Here is a 19,731-nt window from a genome sequence, read left to right as displayed (position 1 = left end):
GGTCACAAAATAAACTTTTAACATATTTTCAGGCGAGAAAGAAGCTGTTTAAATTTCAAATATCTGCTTGGTTTATCAAGATATCGCATATTTGCAAAAGTGCGCCGACGTTTTTGGAGACGTCTGTTAGCCACCCGCTGGATAGCAAGCCGGAGGGGTTCAGTGGTCACTCGAGCCGGCGAGAGCAGCGGAATTGTGGCTTCGTCGTTTTCAGATCCCCGCTCTTTCGCTACTCAGGTTAAACATGATATATACAGTAAGTCACTCGGATAACTTAAAAATGTAATTGTTTGCCTTTTTTTCGGTGTTTTATTTGATCCGGAGTAAATCGGTTTGGCTGAGATCAAAATTATTAGATTAAATAAAACGTTATTAATCTATCTGGTGGGTTCTTCCGGGATTTTCACACAGCTGAATAAACGTCAAACAGAAAACTGATTAAACAGAAGTGTGAGACGGTCGAGAATTTACGCCAGTGTCCTGTTATATTTTAGATGGCCGTCTGCTCCTTGCTGAGTTTATTAAACTCCACCGAGACAGCGGTGACGCAAATCTGAAGGCTAGACCGTTCCGTTTCACAGCCTTGCACTCCCTGCCGCATTAATGGGAGAGGACGTACAAACGTTACCGCTGCTGCTGGGTTGAGATTCATGAGTCCGGAGCGGAATTAAAAACACGACATTCATTTAAGGTCATCGCGTGTTTTGTGAGCAAATGCTTTTGCACATTTGTAGTGTTTCCTCCCTTAAATGAAATATCTACTTGCAAGTATTGCAAGTTGCCCTGTCGTCATCCGTTCTCGTAAAGTATAACCAAACTTTTGAGTGTTTGAGCCGCTTAGTAAATGACGCTCCGCAACGTGGTGACGTCATTCGGGGCGACTGGAATCGATAAGGGAATTGTTTGCAAAAATGGCAAACAATTCCAAGGAATTGAAACAGTGGGAACTGGTTCTCAACAAGAACCGGGTTTCGATAGCCATCCCTACACATACACATTTTTTATTTGCATCACAGTAAAGGCTGCCTCTTTGTTCTTCACCATGTGTGTAGACAGAACTAGACTGCAGCTCCATGTTAAACTACTTAGATGGTGACAAGTAATCCTCACCTTACATGCAACATCTGTAAAAACAAATGTTGTGTGCAGTGCATGTGTTGAAGTTACTTAAATTGTTGCAGTCTTAATTGAGAGTCAGGGAGTCTTTATAGACTTTATTAATCCCACACTAGGAAATTGGGAATGAAAAAGTGACTCAGAGATATTAGAGAATTAAGAAAAATAAAGTAAAAAACAAGAGTAACTTGTGTTGTGTACAAATGGTTACTATATACAGTAAAATATACTAAAAGGGAGGGTTTTTGTATACATAAAATGCAGTGTGAGTGATTATGTACACGTGGTTTGCCTGTTGATTTAATAAATAGTTTTCAGGCAATGACTGCAACAGTCTGAGGTTCTGCAGTATTCACTTGCAGCTGTTAACCACTCATCCATCCCTCGTTCAGGTGACTTTGACCAGAAGCCCTTTGTGTCTGGAGACGCTGAAAGCCTAACAATGAAACTGCAGGGTGATGAGGACTATGTTCTTCTGGCATGCGATGGTTTCTTTGATGCAGTTAAGGCGTCAGCAGTCCCACATCTAGTTATGGATGCACTAAAGCTGGCTGGTAAACCAGAAGGAGGAACTGCTCCAGTGGAACAGTCCGAGGATGATGTGGGGGCAAGAGTCGCCCAACAGTTGGTGGGTAATGCTAAGACAGCTGGTTCTAGTGATAACATCACAGTAATGGTGGTGTTCCTGCGCCCACCAGAGCAACTGCTGGCTCAGTAGACCACCCTAGGAGTGCACCAGCTGCTCAGTACTCTACTTCTCGCCATGCACCACAGCAATACAGGAAAAGTGTGGTGCACAGACACCATTGTGCCAAGCTGTTGCCTGCTTTTGTCCTCAGGTGCATTAAGACATGCTGCAGATTGACGCTAGTCCAGGGATGTCAAACTCGTTTTAAATTGTGTCCCACACAATTTGATTTTAAGTTGGGCGAACCAGTGAAAATCTAAAAAAAATAAATGCAATTTTAACTGTACATCTCAGTTTCCGTATAATAGAGTAGAATAGAATAGAAAAAATAGCTCTTTATTGTCATTGCACAAGGGTTTAAGGGGGCCAACTGTGGAAAATCAAACTTTTATGTCCTTTAATCTTTTAGAGTCTTTATCAATAGGAATAGGAATTATGGTAGTACAGTTAAAATCAATGAAATACTGCACATTTTCTGAAGTCTTCCAGCGGACCACATTAGAGTCTTTGCTGGGCTGATTCCAGCCTCTGGGCCTTATGTTTGACACCCCTGATCTAGTCTCACTATCGTGCTGCTTCGAAATAAAAGCTTACACTGCTTTATTGAGGCAACAGTGTTTGAAAAGTTCTAATAGATAATGCAAGGGCCACACTAACCCCCAGTGCTGCAACCTGCACATCCCAAATGTGCCTGCTCTCTAAAATAGCTACTTCACTTTTCCACTTGTTTGACTGTTACTGAATTTAAGGACAGCTGGTCCAGCTTTTGTTGTCAGTATTGATCTTGAAATATTGAAATATTGATCTGATGTGGCACTAGCTGTTAAAACAGCTATGTGTCTTGGTGGATTTGTATTTCTATAAAAATACAAATGATAATAATTCCAAAAATTTTATATATGTTTCTGTTATGTTCCATTGTCACTCTGATGTGTGATTATGACAGAAGTCTTACTGAGTGATTCTGTGGGGGAAGCAAAGAAAGCCACAACTTGAACTTTATGAGCAGCTGAACACCCGTTTGCGAGATGAAATAGCTACAGAATACTCACTGCTCAATAATCAAAGCTCAGTTTAACCACAAAAATGGAGACTGTTTTTAATATTTTCAGTGTTAGCTCTGCTTGTTACTAACATCATATCCTGACACCTTTTTCTGTTTAAGATAGAAAGGTTTGCCTCCTCTTGGCCTACATACCGTTAAGACATTCTGTTACCCTTTTAACCTCTTCATTATCATGTTTTATTCATTTTTTTTTGTTCTTGTTCACCATGCCTTATCAGTATGTCCTCATTGCAATATTAACATATAATGGAAATCACAGACAATGGCGGATAATGACATTATAAATGTGCTTTGTTTTTAATGTGCAAGTGATACCTTTTATGTTACAAAATTAATAGTTTTTGTGTCTAAAAAATGCATTCAAGAGCTGGGGGATGGGGCAGTCACTTAACTCAGTGGAAGCGAGGGAGCACTGATGTGGAACATTGATAATAAATTCTGATGCAATTCCTGTGTTTGTTTGTTTGTTCTAAAATGTCAGAATCTTTAAAACTGAAGTCTTGACAATAATGTTTCCCGTAACACACAAAGAAATAATAATACATTTCATATTGTGTATTGCAGAGAAGAAGATTTAATATTGTCTCAATAAACAGCCGTGCAAACACAATCTGGTCAGGATCTGTTTGTTTTGTCCTTTATCGACAAGGTTTACAATATTCTCTGATGATAATCGATCCATTTCAAATTTTATTTATATAGCACCAAATGACTACAACAGTTGCCTCAAGGTAGACCCTCCAATACACACAGAGAAAAACCCCAAAATCATGTGATCCCCTATGAGCAAGCGCTTTGGTGACCGTGGGAAGGAAAAAGCAGGCTCTGGAAGATGTGGCCATCTGTTGCGCCCCGTTGGGGCGATAGAAGGAAGTCAGGACAAAAGACATGCTGTGGAAGAGAGACAGATTAATAACGGGTATGACTCAGTGCAGAGAGGTCTATTAACACATAGTGAGTGAGAAACGTGACTGAAAAAGAAATATATATTTCTTATTCTTCCTATATTTATTGTTGTTCTTTTGTACTGTATGGAACTGGAGCCGTCTCGTCTCTCTGTAGACTGAACTGTATATAGCAGAGATGACAATAAAGTTGGCTTTGACTTTGAAATACTCAGTGCATCATGGGAGTCCACCAGCAGCCTACTACTATTGCAGCATAATTAAGGGAGGATTCAGGGTCACCTGTTCCAGCCCTAAATATATGCTTTAGCAAAAAGGAAAGTAATCTTAAAAGTAGAGACACTGTCTGTCTCCCGAATCCAAGCTGGAAGCTGGTTCCACAGAAGAGGGGCCTGAAAGCTAAAGACTACATTCTACTTTTAAATACTCTAGGAACCACAAAGAAGCCCACAAGTCTGAGAGCAAAGTGCTTCAATGGGTTGATATGGTACTATATGGTCATAAAGATAGGACGGAGCCTGATTATTCAAGACCTTGTATGTGTGAAGCAGAATTTTAAATTCAATTCTGGAATTAACAATGAGCCAATGGAGACAAGCCAGTGTAGGAGAAATACTGTATGCTGTCTCTTTCTAGTCCCTGTCAGTACTCTTGCAGCAGCATTTTGGATTAACTGAAGGCTTTTCAGGGAGTTTTTAGGGCTTCCTGATAATAAAGAATTACAGTAGTCCAGCCTAGACTACTAGTTCAAATGCATGAACTAGTTTTTCAGCATCACACTGAGACAGGATATTTAAAATTTTAGAGATATTTTACAAATGGAAGAAAGCAGTCCTACATAGTTGTTTAATATAGAATATTTGTATCTTGAGACTGTTGAGTGGGTTAGGATAGATTGTATGTATAACACTGGAATTCATATATATTGAGTTGGGGCTCATGTTGTAGCTCAAAGGCCACAATATAAAGTGGTGATTGTCCAGAGTTTGTAGAAACATTGCTTGTAGTTTAAATTATTTTGGATAATCAGTTAAAAATGAAAGCAAGAGGTGCTGTCTTTCCCCCAAAGCCAACATCAGGCATGTCTCTGAGGAGGAGGAGTTTAGGAAAAGAGAAGAGTGGTGCTCAGAATTCAAAACCTTATGTGACACCAAATTTACAATGTGCAGAAGATGGACTATAAAATGTGCATCTTACTTAACCAACATATTCTAACCCTGTTGTTTAGAGTTAGAGCATATAAAAATTAACAGCATGTGAAAAATAAGGTTGTAATTTAAAGTAGGGAAAGACAATGTAGGGCCAGATTTACTAAAAAAAAACAACATACCCACAGCATGGCACTGCCACCGCCATTCTTCACTGTAGGGATGGTATTAGTCAGGTGATGAAAGGTGCCTGGTTTGGCATTTGGGCTAAAGAGTTTGATCTTTGTTTCACCAGACCAGAGAATTTTCTTTATCATGATCTGAGAGTCTTTCAGATAGCTTTTACCAAATTGCAGGTCTGAATTTACCAACGGTGGACTTCAATCACCTTGTAGAAACATTTGGCAGATGATCAGTGGAGAGAGGATCCACATGACCTCAATTTTGATTGTCATGGCAAAAGGGCAGATATTGGTCCTGCTGTTGGGTTAATAACCTTCTTCATGGTAACTGCATGGTAGGGTGAGGTTTCTATGCTCAGTAGTAAGAGGTATAAGTGGACCAGTGTGTCTGGGGGGGGGGGGGGGGGGGGTGCCTGATGAAGAGAGCAACACACTTGTCTGGAATGTGTAGTTAACCTCCCTTCTGAAAGTAGGGTTAGGGTTATTTGTGGTATGTGAGCTGCTAACTCAATGGAAGATGGTTTGCTCAAACAGTTTGGTGATGACATTCACAGGTCTGCCTTTGATCAAGTTGATGGTCAGCTGGTGTGCCCTGCTGCAGTACAAATACATCCAGACTTCACAAGGATTAGAAACAGGTTATACTGAGTGAGTCATGACACTTGCTTGGGATAAAAAATTACCCAGTTCCTGGTGCCGAAAAGCTGCTGCTGTGTTATATCCCCCAGGTATATAACTCTGGAAATGGCCTGATTTTATTGCCCGGGCATTCGGGCAGATGTCTGCTAGTGGTGCACATCCTGTCTGAGTATCAGTGGTTAACCTGCCAAGTTGCCTAAGTACATTGGGGTACATGATTCCCCAGGCTAAGCTGAGCGGCAGAAGTGGCAAAAGTACAAGCATTCTGTACTACTAGTTCAAGTAGTAGTATATATATTTTTGTTAAAGATTTCTCAGATTTAAGTTGTTTACACCAATAAAAGTAAAAAGGTATGGGCTCTGAAATGAGTAAGAAAGCAAAAAGTAAATCATTCTAGAACATTTCTACTAGCATTTTTTCTGTAAAAATAACAAAATGTTATATTAATGTAACAAATTTATATTAGTATATGCGAATACAAAATTTATTTCAGTCTAAATTGTAATTCTAATGAATATACTCAGCTTGATCTATTTATGTAGACCATGAATGTAGAAAAAGAAGGCATTTAATCCACACCTTAAAAGGGGGATTGGGACGTAGGGGAGGAGGTGGGTTGCATAAAGACATCTGCAAGCGAGAATGACAGATGAGCAGTGAGATTAAAAGTACGCTGAGTGGAGGCTGATTGGCTTGAAGAAGATGGACAGAAAGATGACTGGATGGACCAGTGATGTGGCAATGAGGTTGACAGCATGAGAAAGTGATGTAAAGCATTTGCTTTTCCTAGATGAGCTCTCTAAATTCTCTACAGGCTTCTCTTGTTTAAAATGTTACTTTTTACAATGTATTCATTTCCATTCATGTCACTTACACTACATGTGGAATATAGGAATGTTCATTCATCAGAATCACCAGAGAAGCAGTTTCAGCCTCTCTCCAAGCTTTGAGGAGATTGAGGTGATACACCTGTGTGGTGCCACCCTTGTCTGAAAATACCACCTCATAATCAATGTTCCCCATTCACTGTGTGACCACAAAGGGCCCTTGCTGTTTTGGCGAGTAACTGTGGGCTAGAGGAAGGGAGTAATACAAGCCCTTTATTTCTCAGAAAAAAATTGTCTGATTCTAGCCCCTTAACAACACCTGGATATGTTCCTCTTACATGGAAGTATCACAACTCACTCACTGGCTGAGAATAGTGTGTCATCATGATTGCTCTAGTGGGAAATCTTTAGAATGAATGATTGGAGGGTACATGGTCTCCCAAGATGGCATCACTGTCTCCTTCTCCCCAGAGTCAACATTGGACAACCTTGCATCACTGCTGAGTGAAGCAAAGACACTTCTTGCCTCTACAGGTCTTGAACAAATCCCCAAACACTGCTCCAATGGGTTATTAAACTCCAGCCAATCTGTTCCAAAAATCCCAGCTGTCTTAGGACGAGAGACAGGATACACCCTGGACAGGTCACCAGTCTGTCACAGGGCTGAGAGACTGTCAGGGACCAAGCAGTAAAGCATAAAGGACACAGGTGTTTTAATTCAAAAAAATATTAAAGATATATTTAACAAAGCCAAAACTTAAACAGGCAGGCCAATAAAAGAGGTCAACTAAATAGACTAAACTCAAGATAACAATTAACAAAATCTCAAACAAACATAGTGTAAGGACAAGAAAGACATTGTGGACAAAACAGAACACCCCCCCCCCCCCCCCCCCCCCCCCCATAATCTTTAGTTACAATATTATAGTTAGTTAAATGGTCTGATTGTTCAAATATGTATTTTCTTTGATTGTGGTAAAATAATGTGTGCCCCAGTCTCCAAAAATGACATAGTCCAGGAAGCGTAGTTATTCCTCCGTTACACCACAAGAGAGAGTATCCCCTAAAATGAGCAGCTCTAGCGGGAGTAAATAAGCCCAGCCATAACCCATAAGGCAGTGCGCCTATAAGAGTTGTGTGAGACTGCATGTGTGTAAAGTTGTGCTATGTCAATGTATATATTTGCAGGTAAGCAGATACAAGATGGTAAATAACTTAAAATGTATCTACAGATGAGTCCACGGGGTTGCAGAGAATGTGGGAAAGTTGGCCGTTAATCCCCACTATGTGTCATTAGTGTATAAGTTATTGGTAGCGATGTGAATTAGCCGTGACGCTAACGATTAGCAGCTAGTTTGTGCGGAAACCTCGTAGCGCTTTTGGTGGATTTATACCTGTACCGGGCTGTAATCACAGCAGATATTGACTGGTGGATCACACTATCTTTTGTTTATGTTTATTTCATTGTTACACTGTAAGAAATATTAGTGATTTGAGTTTGAGTTTAAAGACTACCCATAAGGCAGTGCACCTATAAGAGTTGTGTGAGACTGCAAAAGTGTGTAACGTTGTGCTATGTCAATGTATATATTTGCAGATGCAGTAAAGGCGAACTCACAAAGCCACACTGGTTTCAATTTATTTTAATCCAAGTGTGCAACAATAAGACAACCTGACCTCCTGAAATGACACAGGGGGAACTTAAATACTGGTTTAGCTAAACCGAATGAAACACACGGGGAAAACAAAATGGCTGCCATATAACCAACTAATACAAAACAATTAAACAAACATGAAACACCCCCAGGCAATGAAGCATGTGATTTTATCCAATTAGCTGTCAGTGATACTTCAGCTCTCCAAGCCGTTTGCCACACCTTTTGCCAGACAGGAGGAGAAGCCAAACCCCAGGTAACCCAAACAAAGAAAGATGTATTAATATAACAAAACAGAACTTTGACCTTGCAGTGTTAATATGTGTGCACGCCATATAAACATTGGAAGGTGTATGGAAAAATAAATACATTTAATAAAGAAACAATATTGAACAATAAGTAGAATATATTAAAGTAGTGACTGTAAATTAAACTAAAGTGAATCAACTAGTGGTGAGGTGTGGAGCTTACCATGTGTGGCATGCCATCACAGAGACGGACAACCATTCGCACTCACATTCACACCTATGGGCAATTTAGAGTTACCAATTAACCTAACCCCACTAACTGCATCTCTTTGGACTGTGGGAGGAAGCCGGGGTACCCAGAGAGAACCCGCACAAGCACAGGGAGAACATGCGAACTTCACACAGCCTGATGGTGGAATTGAGCCTACTTGCTGTGAGGCAAGCCACCGTGTTGAACCTTGTTGTTATTCTGGTGTAATATTTTTCATCCTGTGCATCATTGTCTCAGTCAGTAGCGGTTTTAGATACGGGCGACACAGGCGGTTTGCCCGGGGTGGCATCACGGGCATCGGCAAAAAAAAAAAAAAATGCTCGTACTCATGCTGCCCCGACGTCAGCCAGGGAATGGCACAGGCACCGATCGGTTTTCTATCGCCCATTTGCTGGGGGTAAGGGCACCCTCCTGCTGCTTCCGACACGGGGAGGAGAGGGCAGGGCGGCGGGGGATTCTCTGGCTGGTTGGAGCAGCATCTAATAATAATCAATTCGCAAAATAAAAACAAACCAACAAACACGAAAACACCAGACATTATAATACAGACTTATAATTTGCACCGATGTTTTTTTGAAATTCTGTACACAAAAAGTGAGCGCGAAAACCCTCGGTGCGCCTGCTTGCTGCTGAAGTCAAAGTAAACTTTATTGTCATCTCCGCTACATACAGTCCAGTATATAGAGAGACGAGACGACGAGGCTCCAGTTACAGCAGTGCAAGTAAACAAATAATATATATATAAGAAGAGTAAGAAAATAAATATACACTTTATGACTCGGGGTAAAGGGATCAATAACAATTTAAAATTTACAGTTTGTTGATTTAAAGTCTCACACACAACCTGTCGAAAGGGGAGGGAGACCTGCTGCTTCCAAATAGAGCACATTTCATTTATAATGTTGTAAATCCAAGCCCATTACGTATTCATGATTTGAACCTTGGGTTGTGTGAAATCCCAGAAATAAACCCTAGACAAAGTGAATCTGTGAACTAAGGTGTAGGTCTATTAGGTCATGTTGTGGTGATCCTCGGGTTGAGGGATGGGTGTTCATACTGGAGTGCAAAATTAAAACCAATGGAAGATGGACAAGAAAAGTTCAAAGCCATCAGATGCTCAGTTTAGAAAAAAGAGAAAAGAAGAGGAGGAGAAACGAGCAAAAGATACAGGTAAGCAGATGTGTCATTGGATAATGGCAGGTCATCCTGAAACAATCAGAATCAGAATACTTTATTAATCCCTAAGGAAATTATGTGGGTTACAGTTGCTCCAAGAAGAAATGGTAAAAATAGCAGTAACAGACTAAACTCCAAACAATACATTATATTACAGATTTTAATATTAATTAGTCATTGTTAATTGTTGATTTGCCCTGTTCTAATTGTATGACGAATTACGATGGCTGTTTGGTGTCCATTTGTATACTATGCATACTCTCTCTCTCTTCACATGTGTGTGTGTGTACAACAGTTTTTTGTTAATGTACAATCCTTAATATGTTTTGTGTGTGTGTGTGTGTGTGTGTGGTGGGGGGGGGGGCAGAGGGAGTGTTCGCCCAGGGCGCCAAAAAGGCTAGGACCGCCACTGCTCTCAGTTACATTTTGATCCCATGTAAATGAATTGCCTCAGTTATTCTTCTGAAGTCTAGGCCTTGTATAGAAGCCTTGTATTTCTTTCATGCAGCTATCACTAAATTGGTAGAGATCCCATTTCAAATAATAAAACAATAACTGCTCATTTGCATCATAAACAAGTCATATGGATTGATCACTGTATTCTTTCCCTAAATTAAAGAACATCATGTGTATGTAATGTGTCTTACATAGGTACACAGGAAACGAAGCATAACACGGAAAACGGAAAGTCTCGTCACATGGGTTTTATCATCTGACGCAGTAAGCATCACGCTTATATACACTGCCTGCACAAGTGGCCCCACCCCCCAAGAGGTGTTTTGCAACATTAATTTCACTTTCCAGAATGCCAATGGGTTGGTATACTTTATTAATCCACTGTAGGGAAATTACTCTCTGAATTTAACCCATTCACTCAGTGAAGCAGTGGGCAGCCACCAATCCAGCACACGGGGAGCACTGCGTAGGGATGGTACTTTGCTCAGGGTACCTCATGGTAGCCATTTGGTGGATTTGAACCCCCGATCATGGGGCGAATGGTCAACCTACTGAGCTATTTTTTTTATTTTTCATTTGCAATTTTGTTTTAATTATAATTATTTTTTAGAGTGGGTTTGCGCATTTCATTTCAACATTACTTCTAGATTTTTAATGTGGGTGGTGTCTGTTATGAACAAGATTGTAAAAGTTTCGAACTAACTCAATACAAACACAGCAGTTCATGTCAGAAAGCCACTCCAGTCACAAAAATGTATTCACCAGACTGAGATTACCAAATGGTAAATGGACTGGTTCTTATATAGCATTTTTTTTACTCTATCTGAACACTCATTCACACAAACACTTTTTTCTATGCTCTTTCATGCTACTACTACTAATTCATCACATACCACAAATGTCAAGCATACGAAACAGAAGGCTTTAAAGTCAGGGTACCTTTATTTAAAGTCACAATAAACATTGTACTTTTGAACTACACAGCGAGTACATAGTAATTCATTAATGTTGTACAATTTTCAGTGTTGACTCTGTGTGTCAGCAAAATAGATTTGAAATAAAACTATTTATACTGTGCACACTCTCAGCTTACATTTAAGGGGGCTGTTGAGAAAGTTTAGCCTATATATTGTGAAATGAAATACCAATTTAATTCAGAAGCTGTGTATGTGAGCCATTTCTTCATTATCTCTTCACACACACACACATATATATACATATATATATACACATACACATATATATATATATATATATATATATATATATGTATATATATATGTATATATATATATATATATATATATATATATATATATATACACATATATATATATATATACACATATATATATATATATATATATATATATATATATATATATATATATATATATATATATATATATATATATATATATATATATATACATTAGGGTTGCCAACTCCCTGAAAAATAAATAAGGGACACCTCGTGTCTTCACCCTTCCCAGTGTGGTAGCTCTTTTTTTTGTGTGTGAAATTATTTTTTAACCATTTGACTTGAATTTGATTTAAGCAGATGCATATTCTTTGTGATATGACCATATGGGAAACAAATGATCATTTAGCCATTTATTTTTAGCTCAAAATGACAACATTAACACAGTAAAACAGGTCTCTTTCTTAAACAGAAGCCTGTCATGCTTAGCTTTTGAGGATATAAGTAAATCTTTCTTTAAAAGAACTCTGTCCTGCTTAACTTAAAATTATATAAATTAATAGAAAACAATAGAACAAAATCATTCTTGTAACTGTGCACATTTAGTGCATTTAGTACAACTGGCTTCAGTTGAGGTATTATTTCAGCTTTTCTAAAGCTAATCAGGTTTGTAAACCCACTTGTTCCCATGATTACGCATCATAACTCATCATCATTATTCATCTATGTATTACTTTTATGTATTAGTGATCTATTTGTTGTAATCATCTATCCTTGCAGTTGTTTATTACACAAAATAAGTTATATTATCACACTTCTGGCCACATAGCGCTGATATTCACTGCACATGCCCATATTAACCTTAACCAGAGGGTTTAAACAACAAACCAGTGTTTACATACCATATCTGCTTCTGCCGTGGCCTGGTGGACAAGAAATTGGTTAAGGGTTCCCCGAGCTTTCACGCCCCTCATGTTCTTCATGTGCCCACCACTAGAAGCATGCCTATGGAAAAAGTGCGCCGGCACACAGTGCAGTGCGCTTTAAAGGTGTTATGGTGTATTTTCCCAGCCAGGTGTTTCCCTTTTCCCATTCCTCCCAGTACTTTTGCAGCCTATTTTTCTTTCTCTGAGCGAACAAACATTGCTGCTCTAATGCTGGGCTTACACTGTGCGATTTTTGGCCCATTTTGAGCCGATTTTTGAGTCGTGCGACCGATTTGGTGATCGGCCCGATTTTGGCCTTCATCGTGCATCGTGTAGTATACGTGGGGTAACGAGAAGCGATTAACACCTCGAGCAGCTCCCGATTATCAATCGCTCGTGAGCCGCTCACACTGCTCACGCGCAAACACGTAAACGTCGGTGAAAAAGACGGCGCAGCACGGCAGTGCAGCGTGTGATCTGGACACAAGTGATGGAGGCACAACTTGTAGAACTTTGGAAAGCTCATCCGAGCCTTTTCGATGTGGCATCACAAAATTATCACGACCACAACAACCGTGAAAATAGTTGGATCTACACTGCTGCTCATTCACAGCTGCCTGATAATGTTTTTCATTAGCAATTTAGCAAAGTTGATGGTGGTGGTGTGTCTGTGTGAGTGAAAGACAGAGAGAGAGAGAGCGACAGATTTTCTGTTATAACCTTCATGTTATGGAGGCACAGTGTGAGCACTCAGGTCGCATCAGAGCATCGGGCCGTATAGTGTGAGACCCTGCATCGTGACCTACCAACTTCTAACCCCTGCGAGTCAATCGTGCAGTTTGAGCAGGAGCTGAATAACGTGACTGAAAATCGCACAGTGTCTGCCCAGCTTTAGGTGTACTGTCGTCCGAGACTTGCACCGCAGTGTCGGCGTTTGTTTCCCTGTTGGCCATGCTTCTTGTTGTGGTCATCTGTTGTCTTCCGGTATTTTCTCCGTAAGCGACCTTTCATCGACCAATGAGATGAGCGGTAATCTGAATTGTCATACTCGAATTGTCATAAGTGTGCTGTCAGCTCATTGGTCACAAAGCAGGAGAGGGGCTGGGAATTATGCTTTCCAACAAAGCGTTAATTCCATTAACATTTATAGACTACTTTTGATTCTCACTGTATTACGGGACAAAGTGCGTCCCTTATTAGCTCAATACGGGACGTGTGCTTTTGTTTCTAAATACGGGACGATTCCGTATTTTAAGGGACGGTTGGCAACCCTAATATACATATATATACGTATATATACATATATATATATATATACATACATACAGTGGGGCAAAAAAGTATTTAGTCAGCCACCGATTGTGCAAGTCCCCCCACCTAAAATGATGAGAGAGGTCAGTAATTTGCACCAGAGGTACACTTCAACTGTGAGAGACAGAATGTGAAAAAAAAATCCATGAATCCACATGGTAGGATTTGTAAAGAATTTATTCGTAAATCAGGGTGGAAAATAAGTATTTGGTCAATAACAAAAATACAACTCAATACTTTGTAACATAACCTTTGTTGGCAATAACAGAGGTCAAACGTTTACTATAGGTCTTTACCAGGTTTGCACACACAGTAGCTGGTATTTTGGCCCATTCCTCCATGCAGATCTTCTCGAGAGCAGTGATGCTTTGGGGCTGTCGCCGAGCAACACGGACTTTCAACTCCCGCCACAGATTTTCTATGGGGTTGAGGTCTGGAGACTGGCTAGGCCACTCCAGGACTTTCAAATGCTTCTTACGGAGCCACTCCTTTGTTGCCCGGGCGGTGTGTTTTGGATCATTGTGATGTTGGAAGACCCAGCCTCGTTTCATCTTCAAAGTTCTCACTGATGGAAGGAGGTTTTGGCTCAAAATCTCACGATACATGGCCCCATTCATTCTGTCCTTAACACGGATCAGTCGTCCTGTCCCCTTGGCAGAAAAACAGCCCCATAGCATGATGTTTCCACCCCCATGCTTCACAGTAGGTATGGTGTTCTTGGGATGCAACTCAGTATTCTTCTTCCTCCAAACACGACGAGTTGAGTTTATACCAAAAAGTTCTACTTTGGTTTCATCTGACCACATGACATTCTCCCAATCCTCTGCTGTATCATCCATGTGCTCTCTGGCAAACTTCAGACGGGCCTGGACATGCACTGGCTTCAGCAGCGGAACACGTCTGGCACTGCGGGATTTGATTCCCTGCCGTTGTAGTGTGTTACTGATGGTGACCTTTGTTACTTTGGTCCCAGCTCTCTGCAGGTCATTCACCAGGTCCCCCCGTGTGGTTCTGGGATCTTTGCTCACCGTTCTCATGATCATTTTGACCCCACGGGATGAGATCTTGCGTGGAGCCCCAGATCGAGGGAGATTATCAGTGGTCTTGTATGTCTTCCATTTTCTGATGATTGCTCCCACAGTTGATTTTTTCACACTGTGATGGATGCATGCAACCACACAACTGAGATACTTAGGTAATATTCATGTGGTCTTTTGTCTTATGTTTACGTTATGCTCTAAAGCTTCTGTGATCATAAGTTAACTAATTTGATATTTTGAGTTACCTGTAATTAGTGATGGGACGTTCTGTATCGAGGCTTCGGAGCGTGTGTCGAGTAATGGAGGGGGCGTTTCCGCGAAGCGCGTATCGAGGCTTGCTTCATTTATGGGAGGAGCTGAAAATGATGACGTCCGAAGCCTCGCTGCCCGGCTGTACCACGTGACTGGTTCATGAAGTGGTTCGAACTTTGCCGCGAGCTATGACAGCAATATAAACCCCTCAGACTTCATTCAAAAATGTGGGTGTTTGATGGAGAGTTGCGGTTAGTGTGAGTTTGGAGACCGTTTGGAGGTTTATGAGAGTGAGGAGAGAAAGTCTGGAGAGAATGGAGCCAGCTAAGAAGAGGAGGATGTCCTCCCCTGTGAGGGAACATTTTGATCTTATTCCTCCCAACAAGGTATGTAAATTTCTACAGAAGATGTATTTTCATGATACTGATGGTGCAATACAATTTATGTTAAGCTGTCTTTACTTTTGTACAAGGTGAAGTGTTTGCTATGTGCCAGGGAGCTGGGATATAACAACAACACCTCATCCATGCTTAGGCACTACAGAGCTTTGCATGAGAATAAGGGGAACACCGATTGTGGAGCAAGACCAGGTGAGCCATCAAATGCAATGATAATATAGGATGCAGTAATGTTACTAAATGATATAACAATATTATACAACTGTTATAAGTTACGTGTGTGATATTTATATTTGTGCTTTGTCTTTATTGTCTTTCCTCAGGAGAACAATCTCAAATAGATGAAGACCTGGTCAGCATGGTGATTGAGGACTCACAGCCATTTAGCATTGTGGAGGACAAAGGATTCAAAAGACTTGTTAAATCATTAAATCCTAGCTATGTTCTCCCCACTAAAAAGGTCATAAAAGCAGTGAAAATTTAGTTTTTACAGAATAAAATGTGAACAGGCAGGACTGAGGCTCAAAGCCTCAGTGTGTAGCTGTCCATACCTCAACGTTACAAAAGCACAACTACTGTCCACACCCCAACCACACCTCACCTCACAGTAAATGATCATTTCCATTTCAAGCATTTCCAAATAATCATTTCCCATACTGCCACTATAAATATACACAGTATACTGCCATCACTACAATATACATGTTTTACACACTCCTTTTGTTGTTGACATTTACAGGCTGTGTGCAAAATGCCACACTCTTCAAATTCATGCCAGCTATTATTTTTACGTCCAGTAGGTGTCCTGCTAGAGCAAATGAAGCTTCATGAAGCTTCGCGTTGGGGTGAACCAATTGGATGAAAAGCTTCAGTGCTTCATGGGGCTTCATCTGCCCATCACTACCTGTAATGCATGACAGCACTAAGCTATAGCCCAAATGGTGGCATAGACTTTGCTTTGCATTGTTTGTTATTTTATATAGGTATATGTTATATTGATTATATTTCTGCTCTTTCTGAGTTACCTGACCTCCGCTCCAGTCCTTCCTGGTTTGGCTGAAAGAGGAGGCTGAGGGTGGAGCTGGTTTAAATGCAGAAGCCAATAAAGTGGACTGAACCATCTATTGTGATCATGCAGGGGGAATGGGGTTCTTCTTGAATGATGGTTGGCTGTTATCTCTTTAGTTTTCACCTTTGGTGTATATAATGGTTTATTCATTTGCTATATAACTGGAGCTGTTTCTCATTTGGGCAGGTCAGTTTGTTGAGTTATGTTTTTGTTAAGTGACTTTTGAGTAGCGTTATGTTATGTTAACCTCTTTTACGGGCCCACTTGGTTCTTAAAAACTTTATTTTTGATATCTTGAATTTTTGTAATCATCTTGTCCTTTTTGGGGGTATAATAAAACCCATTTTTTGAAGATTACATTTGTGCCTGTGTGTTCCTGGCTGCTTGGATCATGACACACACCAAGCTGCTTGCCTATTGTAGATTCACTCTTCCCAGTCTGGTGCAGGTCTACAATACTTTTCCTGGTGTCCTTCGAAAGCTCTTTGGTCTTGGCCATGGCGGAGTTTGGAGTCTGACTGTTTGAGGCTGTGGACAGGTGTCTTTTATACAGATGATGAGTTCAAACAGGTGCCATTCATACAGGTAACGAGTGGGGGACAGAAAAGCTTCTTACATAAGACGTTACAGGTCTGTGAGAGCCAGAGATTTTCCTTGTTTGAGGTGACCAAATACTTATTTTCCACCCTAATTTATGAATAAATTCTTTACAAATCCTACCATGTTGATTCATGGATTTTTTTTTTCACATTCTGTCTCTCACAGTTGAAGCGTACCTCTGGTGCAAATTACTGACCTCTGTCATCATTTTAAGTGGGGGAACTTGCACAATCGGTGGCTGACTAAATACTTTTTTGCACCCCTGTATATGCAATACGAATAGGGGCGTAATTTCCAAGGTGGTTTAGGGGGGTTATGACCCACCCCAATAATTTGACCCAATCAATATAACCCTCCTCAATAAAATTATGAATTATCTTGCATAAATAGGCTGTTGGTTTTCTTTGCTCATTTCAGTTATTACCAGCAAAATAGTTGAAGTTGCATCTTCAAATTGAAAGTCATCTCACTGTCTAAAAATGTATGTATTTCATCAGGTGCAGCTGTTGAGTTTTTTCTGTTTACAAGTTCAGCATATGAACCAACTGTAGGCAACACCTGAAGGTATGTGACAGCTCTATGTGCAAGGACTTGTATTACTCCAGTATTTGATATGCATGGATCACTCTTCATAAGCAATACAAGTAGCTTTAATTTAGCTATGGTTCTCAGCTGATACAGTGTCCCTTCATAACACCACTAATTAGTCAAAAGTGAACAAAAAGACTAATAGAAAATAGTAAGATTTCCGGTTAGATTTCCACAGAAGGACTGCTGTTGCTGTGAGGTAACAGTACTAACCATCGTGCTGCATCTTGTTATTATTCTGGTGTAATATTTTTCATTCTTTGCATCACTGTCTCAGTCACATTTTGATCCCATGTAAATGAATTGCCTCAATTATTTTTCTGAAGTCTAGGTTTGCCTTGTATTTCTTTCATGCAGCTATCCCTGATTTAGTAGAGATCCCTTATCTGGTGGCTCACATTTCAAATTTTAAAACCATAACTGCTACACTTGCATCATAAAAAGGTCATATGGATTGATCACTGCATTTTTCCCAGATTAAAAAACATCATGTGTAAGAGTTTAGTTTGTCTTGTGTTGGTACACAGGTACACAGGAAACAAAGCAAAACATGGAGAACAGAAAGTCCCGTCATATAGGTTTTATTTTATTATTTAAAAAGCATATGTACAAAAATGTAAGAAGTTCAAGTCTAGACTATACATATGTTTATATATATATATTAATATATATTAATGTGTATATATATATATATATACACGCAAGGGGAACAAAAATTGCAGAGTAATCATAAAGAATATTGATTGTCTTGTATTTCCGGTGAGACTGAATGAGTCCTTTTAGTTCAACACCAGGTGTCACTTCTGCTGTGCAGTAGGAGTGCAGCGTGTTCGTCACGCAGTGTCTTATTTAGATTGCAGCAGTACTCTGACCAGCAGTCGTGGTGCTTACAGCTCCTTTCTTCCCTTGCCTGAAGAAACAAGTGAGATTATCAGTGACAAGCAACACAGACCTTTAGTTTGTCATCTTCACAGAGTTGTGCGTGCGTGTCATTCTGAATTTGGCTTACTTGTTGTGATTTTTTAGAATGTGTCGTCCAAGTGGGGACTCTGGATTCACACACTTCTTCATATCTGCTTTTGTGGTAACACTGAAAGATTTTTAAAAAGAGGTGTATTAGGAAGGAACTGGAGAACACAGCAGAATCATACCTCAGGTCATCTTGTGGACTCACATGATCTCTGTATGTGGACAGAAGATACTTGGGTAGTGTATCACTGGCTCAGTCTTGATGAGCTTTGGGCTGATCCTGCCAATGTAACTGTAACACTTGCATTTATTAGATTTGCTGGCTGGTTGTCCTGTGTAGGAAAAGACAAGAGCATTACCTGTTGATCAGCAGCCAAAATATCCATAAACAGGATGAAGGGGAAAAAAGAAACAAAGAAGGAAAAAAAATACGATTTTCACAGTACCTTGTGCACCTAGGATAAGCAGGCAGGCAACGAAGGCAGTGACTGAGTTCATAGTTGTGGCTGTAGGCAGATCCGCTGTTCACCGTTTCTGTCTTGAGTATGGCTCCTGATGCTGTGAAGCAGTAAGCAGCACGCTTATATACACTGCCTGCACAAAGTGGCCCCACCTCCAAGAGGTGTTTTGCAACATTAATTTCACTTTCCAGAATGCCTTTCACTTTCTTCTTCTTTTTCCCCTCTGCAAAGCCTGTTTCCGAGAATCGCAGCTATTGAAAAAATGCCTACAGAGGGAAATCTTTTAGGTACATAAATGACATTAATAAGACAGCTCATGACAAAAGCAACTATATATTAATTTAAACTGTTTTGTACACTGCTATCCCTTACACTTTAGCTATCACCATAAAGCTTCCAGTTGCATTTTTAATGTGAGATCTGATTTAAAAAATAAAAAAAAAACAGCAAAAATGATTTTCTCAGCTATGTAGATCTATGTGATTACGCTGACCTCTGACTGTGGCCTTCCACTTTGTCTGTTTAGGTTTTTTCTTTT

The 19,731-nt window shown here is 40.1% G+C and overlaps 2 protein-coding genes across 4 annotated transcripts in view; one reads left to right on the top strand and one right to left on the bottom strand.

The window, feature by feature from the left end:
* The window catches only part of ppm1f (protein phosphatase, Mg2+/Mn2+ dependent, 1F), a 55,402-nt gene that overhangs the window by 18,422 nt on the left and 17,249 nt on the right, over positions 1-19,731 (top strand). For 2 of the 3 annotated variants that reach the window (XM_085474726.1, XM_085474725.1), the window contains exon 8: positions 1,509-3,480. The exons of the other annotated variant lie outside the window; for it this stretch is intronic. In XM_085474726.1, coding sequence (XP_085330852.1) covers positions 1,509-1,834 — 326 coding nt within the window. In that variant the 3' untranslated portion in view covers positions 1,835-3,480. Of the gene's footprint in view, positions 1-1,508; positions 3,481-19,731 lie in introns of those variants that run through there. 3 annotated transcript variants of the gene reach the window in all.
* On the bottom strand, positions 18,329-19,625 carry LOC146696571 (C-X-C motif chemokine 10-like). Its single transcript, XM_085474133.1, has 4 exons — positions 19,179-19,625; positions 18,938-19,064; positions 18,773-18,853; positions 18,329-18,673 (listed from the first exon to the last, which is right to left on the bottom strand). Exons 1-4 carry the CDS (start codon positions 19,228-19,230, stop codon positions 18,613-18,615), a joined length of 321 nt encoding a protein of 106 aa, XP_085330259.1. The 5' UTR covers positions 19,231-19,625; the 3' UTR covers positions 18,329-18,612.

Source organism: Copadichromis virginalis, linkage group LG12, assembly GCF_057382275.1.
Source record: "Copadichromis virginalis isolate Kocher_CV1m ecotype Utaka linkage group LG12, C_Virginalis_male_GT1.1, whole genome shotgun sequence".
NCBI classification, from domain to species: Eukaryota; Metazoa; Chordata; class Actinopteri; order Cichliformes; family Cichlidae; genus Copadichromis; species Copadichromis virginalis.
Note: the sequence above shows the minus strand (reverse complement) of the source record. Positions and strands in the feature narration are given on the sequence as shown.

Excerpts from the sequence above, each read along its gene's own strand:
- LOC146696571 (XM_085474133.1), bottom strand. The coding sequence starts at position 19,230 with ATGAACTCAGTCACTGCCTTCGTTGCCTGCCTGCTTATCCTAGGTGCA. Across the intron at positions 19,065-19,178 it reads GCTTATCCTAGGTGCACAAG|GACAACCAGCCAGCAAATCT; the intron begins GTACTGTGAAAA and ends TTTCCTACACAG. Across the intron at positions 18,674-18,772 it reads ATTCTAAAAAATCACAACAA|GCAAGGGAAGAAAGGAGCTG; the intron begins GTAAGCCAAATT and ends TTGTTTCTTCAG.